This window comes from Bicyclus anynana, chromosome 12, assembly GCF_947172395.1.
Source record: "Bicyclus anynana chromosome 12, ilBicAnyn1.1, whole genome shotgun sequence".
Lineage (NCBI taxonomy): Eukaryota > Metazoa > Arthropoda > Insecta > Lepidoptera > Nymphalidae > Bicyclus > Bicyclus anynana.
In genome coordinates this window covers 1,110,762-1,120,058 of record NC_069094.1, presented here as the reverse complement: position 1 = coordinate 1,120,058, position 9,297 = coordinate 1,110,762, and the positions used below count along the sequence as shown (strand labels likewise).

General features: G+C 37.5%; 1 protein-coding gene across 1 annotated transcript in view; it reads left to right on the top strand.

The window, feature by feature from the left end:
• The first annotated feature begins 6,777 nt into the window (after positions 1-6,777).
• The window catches only part of LOC112054335 (tubulin alpha-1A chain), a 28,455-nt gene continuing 25,935 nt past the window's right edge, over positions 6,778-9,297 (top strand). The window contains exon 1 of the mRNA XM_024094089.2: positions 6,778-6,941. Coding sequence (XP_023949857.1) covers positions 6,939-6,941 — 3 coding nt within the window. The 5' untranslated portion in view covers positions 6,778-6,938. The remainder of the gene's footprint in view (positions 6,942-9,297) is intronic.

Below are 9,297 nucleotides of genomic sequence, written 5' to 3'. Positions count from 1 at the left end.
TTGGGTTTTTTATTTTACATGGAAGTATCTTACATATTTATTTATTTATTTTATTAGGATAACCAACAGCTATTATCACATGTTAATGATTTACATTAAAATAAATATATGAGTAGTTATTGCACAGCTAATTATAGGTTAACATAGCATACACAAATTAATATAGTGTCAATACTACAAAACTCATTACCCTTCCTTTCCTTACAAGACCTTCCCTACCTACCGTTCCTTACAAAAATCATTACCCTTCCTTTTGGCTTCGCCGTAGTCGGGTAAAAAGGTCTCAGCTTTTTGCTAACGGAATCTATCGCCTGCAAATTAATAAGTAGCAATTATAACTATTTCCATTTAAGTGGCTAACATATTATCAGGCTGTATGATATTCTGACCCACAGTTGCACTATTATAGTCTGGCAATTTCGTTGATGACGCGCACATGATACGCGGGCGACGGGGGGAAAGACTGCTACAAATGTAAGGATAGGGGTATGGTAGTAGGAGTAGTGTAGGGGTAGGGTAGGGTAGGCTAGGGGTAGGGTTGCGTCCCTTCTCATCCCCTGTATGGTAGGGTAGCTGTAGAGTGGGAGTAGGGTACTGTCACGCGGACGAAGTCACGGGCGTCCGCTAGTAAAGAATAATTATTTTAAAAGAACAACTATCGCTTTCTTTAGAAGCTGCATTCTAAGTTCTAGACACTAACCTGATGAATCTGAGATGATAAAAGTGCTTGTTACTTTTAACTAAGCCTACTTGAAACAAACGAAACTCCGTGGCGCAGTGGTATCTATGCGCAGTGGATTTACAAGACGGAGGTCCTGGGTTCGATCCCCGGCTGGGCCGATTGAGATTTTCTTAATTGGTCCAGGTCTGGCTGGTGGGAGGCTTCGGCCGTGGCTAGTTACCGGCAAAAACGTACCGCCAAGCGATTTAGCGTTCCGGTACGATGTCGTGTAGAAACCGTAAAGGGGTGTGGATTTTCATCCTCCTCCTAACAAGTTAGCCTGCTTCCATCTTAGACTGCATCATCACTTACCATCAGGTGAGATTGCAGTCAAGGGCTAACTTGTAAAGAATAAAAATAAAAAAAACGAATTTCGCCAAAATATTTTTTTATAAACACAGGAAAATCTTTCGCAAAGCAAAATAAATCATCGGACGTAGATTTACAAATTGTAGAATGAGATTACATAGCCGATGTTATTAGGTTAGCAAACAATGGAGGATGCTATTTGTTTCGAGTTGGCCGTTCTCAGGCAGGGCAGCTAATGACCCGTGGTATTGCCGACATGGTGACTGCCTACCGACTGAACTGAATCTTGCTCTTGGCTCTCTTGGCTTGATATACTCGTACAGTAAAAGCTCTTTATTCGCGGGGTATAGGTATCTGTGGATGTACCGCGAATACAGAAAGTGTGAATTTTTAAAATGGTAATAATTGTAAGGGCGGCAAAACGAACAACAAAAATTTAGAAAATTTTTATTTTTTGGCTAAATATTTTAGTTATTTATTTTAGATTAAAATGAATAACTTAGTATTTTTTTGTTTGTGTGATCTATAAAAGCTCTTTCAATTCAGACATATATGTCATCATCATCATTATCAACCCATATTTGGCTCACTGCTGAGCTCAAGTCTCCTCTCAGAATGAGAGAGGTTAGGCCAATAGTCCACCACGCTGGCCCAATGCAGATTGGCAGACTTCACACACGCAGAGAATTGAGAAAATTCTTTTGTATGCTGGTTCTCTCAGGATGTTTTTCCTTCACCGTTTGAGACACGTGAAATTTAATTTCCTAAAATGCGCACAACTGAAAAGTTAGAGGTGCATGCCCCGGACCGGATTCGAACCCACACCCTCCGGAATCGGAGGCAGAGGTCATATCCACTGGGCTATCACAGCTCTATCATGTATTCAATATATTAAGGAATTTGCCTCTAAAATTAAACTTCATTTCAATATACAAGACAGGTTAATTTTCATAATAAAGAAGTTCGCAACAATGATCATTTGCCATTCTTAAACGGCTAAACTTTCACTTATATTCGACCTATATTCGCTATTTCGGCAATATTTGCAGTTAAAGTATGAATTTGCAGATTTTATGCAGCGTGATAGATCTAAGCTCCAAAACCCCTCGCCTAAAGGAAGCCTGGCCCTGTAGAGGGTCATTAAAATCGACTATCGATGATGTTTGATATTCAACTTTAAACCAAAGTAATAAAGTAAATTTTTCACTGCGCAATGGCGACATATGGCAAGTAGTAATTACTCCTCATATGGCGGTAGGTAGAACGAGAAGCAATTGATTGCAATTATTTTCAAGCGTTCTCAATCGATGCTGTTTTATCTATGTACAATCGCTGACAAAAATTGTTCAGTTTACAAATCTAAAAATATTGAAGTCATAGACTTCTTTATTTAAATAATCAATTCGAATCGCATTTATTTATTGAAATAATCTAATAGACTACTAAACAATACACTTAAGTCTAGTCTTTGTTGAAATAATCAACTTTAATTCGTTTATTTCAATTAGGCTAAGTTTAAGCACTCTCTTGCTCACGAACAAAGACTTCACCATCACGTAAACATCGAGGCAATCCAGCTACTCGACGTGACGAATACAGTGAGAAGACTTAAACGGACCAAACCATTTGAGTTAGTGTTTAGTGACTAGTGATAGTGTTGTGTTAAGTGCTACATGGAAGATCACGTGAACAAAGTGACCTAAAGACGTAATAGTTAGTAAAGACTAAGATTTAGTTATTGGACGTTATCTAATAATAATAATATAAGGTTTAGGGTAAAGATAAATTACTAATTATTCACATAAGTAGGCTAGATCGTAATTATATGAAGTACCAAATTGGTACTTTACACCAGAAAAAAAAAGTTTAAGCACTTTTGATTCGTGAATTGTACGAGTATGTTTGGTCTCTAATTTTATTATCATCATATTATGGGAAAAAAATTGACACAATTTTTTATGGCAAGGGAAACTAAGGGCGCCCACATATTGGTCTTGGCTGCTAGCCCAGCGCCTTTCATTTTACCCCTTTGTTTTGCTTTTTTAAACTCAAAGTTGTTTGTGTTTGCGACTGTCACTTTATTATGGTAGGTATTTACTTAAGTTGGCCAATACTTGGTTGTTTTGTCTCAGCTCCGAATATGTGCGCGTGAGTCATCGGACGGCGAACTACGAATTACGATATAATCTCGATTTGCTGTAGTTTTACATCTTCATAATTACAAACAAATTCAAAGTTGTAGTGAAAATCATTTTAAAAGTAGGTAACTATTTAACTAACAAGTTAAAATTTAATTCATCATAGAAAAATGCGCAGATCTTCGTCGTACTTCACTAAGAACCATAATCAATGATGTTAAAAGAAAAAAGAGGTAGATAGGTTACATAAACCACATTCGATGTTTACAACTGGCACACAAAAAGTATTTCATCGGCGTTGTCAAAGGCGCGATGATAGTGCTGCGACTGAGCTCAGGTTTGCTAATTAGCATAGTTTTAACGTGCCACTTGCGGTCTACGTATAACCTGTCTACCTCTATTGACCATAATAGGTCGCGCCAGCTTGCGAACAAGAAAAACGCATCAAAATCGGTGTATCCACGTGGCCACGGACAGAAAATTTGTGTCTGTCAGTGACAACGTGGATACACCGACATGTCAAACTTAACGTCTTTGTTATTTACGTCGTGCGTTTAGGTAAGTATAATGCTTCGTTGGTACAGTGGCAGACCTAATTAATATTCACTCACGATGTTTTTCCTTCACCGTTTGAGACACGAGATATTTAATTTCCTAAAATGCAAATAACTGAAAAGTTGAAGGTGCATGCCCTCCAAATCGAAGGCAGAGGTAATATCCGTTATCACGGCTACTCAACTTTTACGCTGAATAATCGTCCCCGCGGACTATATAATCATGCCCTTGTGTTTAATGTTTAAAGAATTCGATATCATTGAGTGAAAACATAAAAAAGCGCAGGACAATTTCCTTAAAGTAACGTAAAACACGCCGAAGTCGTGTTAGGTCCCACACAAGCATGTCAACGGCAGAACGCGGGCAAGGGCGTGGAAGCCTTAACTAGTGCACGCATATGGTGCCAGTAGATACGTGTATAGTGTCACCAGGGGCGTAACTACCGCCATATCAGCAGTATTAATGATACGGGGCCCCCGGACCACTGGGGCCCCTTATATCTTAAGGAAAAATTAGTATTTAATCCACAATCTCACTTAATTCCATGCTTAAGTGTGCGTCCAAGAGTAGGAAATATCCTTCATAGGTAAAATCTATGTAGGATATTTCCTGCGTATAAAGATTAAGAGAGCATTTTTGTTTCTTTTGTGAGAAATCTTTACCTTTCATTGATTGCTTAGGGCGGCAGATTTTAGGGGGCGGAAATATGGCTCCAAAATTTTTGTCTTACAACAGAGATATACATTCTTGAAAATATTTTAATAGGTACCTTTTTGGTTTTTATATTTTAGTATGTACCTTTTTGGAGCTGTTATTGTCCAGTAGATATGACCTTTGCCTTCGATTCAGAGGGCGTAGGTTCGAATCCGGTCCGGACCTCCAACTTTTCAGTTATGTGCATTTTAAGAAATTAAATATCACTTGTCTCAAACGGTGAAGGAAAAACATTGTGAGGAAACCTGCATACCTGAGAATTTGCTTAATTCTGGGGTAATAAATTCTGGGGTATGCAGGTTTCCTCACGATGATTTTTCTGCACAGTTTGAAACACGTGATATTTATTTTCTTAAAATGCACATAAGTGAGAAGTTAGAGGTGCATGCTCCTGACCGAATTCAAACATACGCCCTCTGAATCGAAAGCAGAGGTCATATCCTCTGAGGTATCATGTCTCTCAAATGTTTGGATGCAAATAATACAATGGTATACGTCACCATAAGTAAGCCTATAACAGACGCATGCTGTCGCAGTCAGTACAGCACGAGGGTCAAGGGCGACTCCCTCCCTCATCTCATCCCCTGCCCTGCTTATAACCCATTCTCATTCATCTCGTTTCATCCCTTGCTTTGAGGTGACCATGATTTTGCTCGCAAAATTACAATTGTGTATTATTTAGTTTCATAAATTGAATTCAATCGTAAAATAAAAATTATTTTGATAACAATATAGAAACAATTTGACGGCCTCCATGGCGCAGTGGTATGCGCGGTGGATTTACAAAACGGAGGTCCTAGGTTCGATCCCCGGCTGGGCCGACTGAGATATTCTTAATTGGTCCAGGTCTGGCTGGTGGTTTCGGCCGTGGCTAGTTACCACCCTACCGGCAAAGACGGTATGATGTCGTGTAGAAACCGAAAGGAGTGTGGATTTTCATTCTCCTCCTAACAAGTTAGCCCGCTTCCATCTTAGACTGCATCATCAGTTACCATCAGGTAAGATTGACAAGGGCTAACTCGTAAAAAAAATATATTATTCAAGCCTTTGCCTCGTCCATGGTTCAAGGAGGTCAACCACATGTTATACAAGAACGACGCAACCTTCTTTTTTTTTGCTTTTTGCAGAGTTGTGGGCTCCGAGAATATAGTTCTTTCTGGAACTATCATTCCCAGATCACTTTGTAAAAAGAAGACCTTCAAATACCTTGGAAGCATTTGGTATTGACACAAGGTATATGAAGGTAGTAAAGGAATCCATCTTGCCATCTTGAAAAAGGTCCTTCCATCCTTCAATAATAATTAAATTTCAAGTTCCAAAGGATTTTAGCCATTTCCCAAAACATATTATGGCGTAAAGAAATTGAATTATGAGAAGAAAACAAATCAAACTCAAGAAATATTAAGATTTTTGAAACCAATATTTGTGGTTTGCCACTTTCGATGCTATAATGAGCTTGTGCGACCAGACTTTCGTCATTTCATAAAAGCTGAAAGCATGGACCAACTCCATTACTGAATCATAATTGAGCCGCTGACTGGCTGGCAGCTAAAAATATATTCAGTTGCCTATATTTATACCTAATCAAGTATCTAATTATACTTGATTAGGTATAAATATAGGCAACTAAACCTACCTATACCTACTATACCTACCTACTAGATTTTGTTATATGTTACTCATACTAATTACTCACTGTTGATGGTTTCAAATAATTTCGCTGAAAAACATTAGTAGCTGTACGTCTGATATGGCCACAGTACAAGTTATTCAGTCTGAGTGTTCTGCGGCGGGCTTATTCTGATGCAATCATTACCGAAATAAATAGCGACCATTTTCAAGATATTGTCGAATTCATCGAATGTCACGTACAACGTATTAATATTAAAACACAATGTACTTAAACAATATTTTTAACCGACTTCCAAAAAGTCGGAGGTTCTACGTTCGGCTGTATGTATGTTTTTAAATTATTTTTTAACTTAAAAGATGACTTTTTTGAAGAAAGGTTAATTAGTGATTCAAATTTTTTATACACAAATACATATGTATATTTATTCATTTTTTATGATTTTAAATATCGTCATTGAAAACATATGTAAGATTAAAAGACTGGTGTACTAAAAAGCTGAAATCCAAATCTATACAGTAAATTAGCGACATTAAGCGAAAGCGCATGTAAGGAGTGAATACTGGAATAATCCAATGATTCTGAGCTCGAATTTGTAGCCGGGAAGCTGTTAATATTATCAACAAATTTTTAAAAGCTCCATCGCCAAAGCTAACCAGAGTAAGCCGCCCGTGTTTTGTAGTGTTTATAAAAAGAGCTCGCCCCTTGCGCCGGTACCAGTCCGGCCCGGTGCGTTGCCTCACCAACTCGCCACGCCACTCGCCTCACCACTTACCACGCCACTCGTCACGGCACGAGCGACGCCACGAGCCATTCGCCATACGCCACCACTCATCTCATCTTCAACTTTAAGAACCGAAACTAAGACAACATGGTAAGTCTTCTAAAAAATTATAGTGATCTATGTACGTCAAAATTTAGGGTTCTATATTGTTTTGATCAACCATTGTGATGACCTGGTGGTTCTAAGCTCCATATCTCTCTGACGCAAAAGAACATTACCAAGCAATTAAGAATAAGTAGTTAAGTAATGGTGTTTTATATTTGTTTTCCAATTAAGTAGGTAGTGTTTTTGGATCTCTAGATTTTGGTATAAAAACTTAAACGGAATAGTAATGAAACAAAAAATTAACTGAACTAAGTTTAATTATTATACTTGGTAGATATGAACTGCGATAACATATGTAAATAATCACAATATTCAGAATGAGCAAAGGAAAGGAAGAAAGCCTTCAACAATACTCGTAACTCGGACTCAACACCGAGGGGTGGTGGTTCGATCCCCGCCCCGTTGGTCTATTGTGGTACCCACTCCTAGCACAGTCTTTCCCAATTAGTTGGAGGGGAATGAATATATTGGTCATATTTAAAAGATATGACAGATATTCTTTAAAAAATACTTAAAAGCTTTTAGTAGACCGAATCTTGGATCATTATTTTGTGCCAATGTAAACTTTCTTTTGGTTCGCATTTTTTTGATTGTCTACATTTAACTTTGTCTACATAGAAGTGATTAGTATAATAATTTTTTCATTACAACAGTCAGACGGAGATTTCCAGGAGATCAAACCATGAACTTTCTTCATGGCTTAGTAAAATTGATGAATGTATTCCCCCTTTCCCCCCTATAAATAATCAATCCCAAATATTAAAATTATAAAGAGCTAAAGTTTGGGAGTTTGTGAGGTTGTAGATATTCTACTGAACCGATTTTGAAAATTCTTGTGCCAATAGAAAGTTACATCTTGCTGAAGATTTTACGGATATAAAATATAGCCTATATTATATCCCCGTATTCCCACGGAAAAGGCAGCTGCGTGAAACCGCAGAGCGTTTGCTTGCAGTAAGATTTCTGGGTCTTTAAATCTCCAAATTCACATAGTTGTCTATTGTCTGGCACAGACGTAGACAATTACAGTTCGAGACCGCTTCTCGACAGAAATCAATTCGTCGCGTACTAATCAATTCGACGAGTGAAGATCGATTTTAATTTAAACGCAGTATCTATGGTCGTTTGTGGACAAATTGATGAATCGTCGACGTCTGAGAATATTTTATAAGGTGTTGAATTGAGATTACCTACCACGATGTTATATCGGGTTCAAGGGTACAGTTAGACATCATTCTTTTGTTTTCTTTTATTCGAGAAGTTATTGGGCTTAAATGAAACACTTATTAGTACCTACGTGATTGTTTTGTTTTTTGTTGAGTAAGTTGGAGACTAAATTTATGGCGGTGGTTCGTCCTAAGGTCTAGTTCCAGTTTACATTAATTTATGTTTTCTAGGAATATAACAAATTGTAGATTGGAGCTTTTATTCGTGCCAAAATTCTACACAATCAATCTATTTCCTCTCTATCTATAGAAGATTTATTTGTTTTTGAATATCTCCATGAAGTATGAGTATGCAATGTAATATGTATCTAGTAGCTACTAGTTAATGCCAGATGAGCTCTGCTGTCTGTGTTCTTTAAAAAGACTCGTTTCTCTTTCGTCATTGTATCGTAGAAGTGCCAGGCACTGCAGAGATCTGTACAGCACTTTGGTTTCTCATTTTTGGTATGCATTGCTAACATTTCAGTTTTCTTTTTCTATACCTCTATAGATACCTAAGTCAAGATGCATCTTCTAGGCAAATGCATTGCACCATGGGCTGCACCATCGCATATTAGACTTAATTGCAGTCAATGCCATCCCATTTTCTTGGTCATCTAATTTATAAAACAAAACAGGCACCACGATATAATCAAACGTGTGCATCACAATAACTTCGTGTTTCTATCAACGTGCATTGCAGTCAAGTCCTTCATTAATCAATCTATTAAATTGCGGGTATAATGTGTCGTGGAATATTAAACAATCAACTACCACTTCTCCATAGAACAATGCACTTACAATGGACTATGCACTATTGTTGATCTGCATGCAATATTCATGCCCCAAAGCTTTTGTGAAGTCTGCATTTGTAGTACATCTGCATAGGTCCTTTGCGTGTTAATAATAATAATTTCGATGGAGATTTTATTTTGGTGTTGGATTTGAAATCTGCGAATGCGTTTTTATCGTATAAAATAGGTAAACTAAAGTTAAATATCGATGTTTGAACATACACAGATATACCTACTTAGTTGAGTAGATACATAACTACTAATATACGATGTACTTAATGAAAAAAACCTTTAAACAGATTTTCCATTAATTGGAGTAGCTACCATTTGTGTATCATTTTA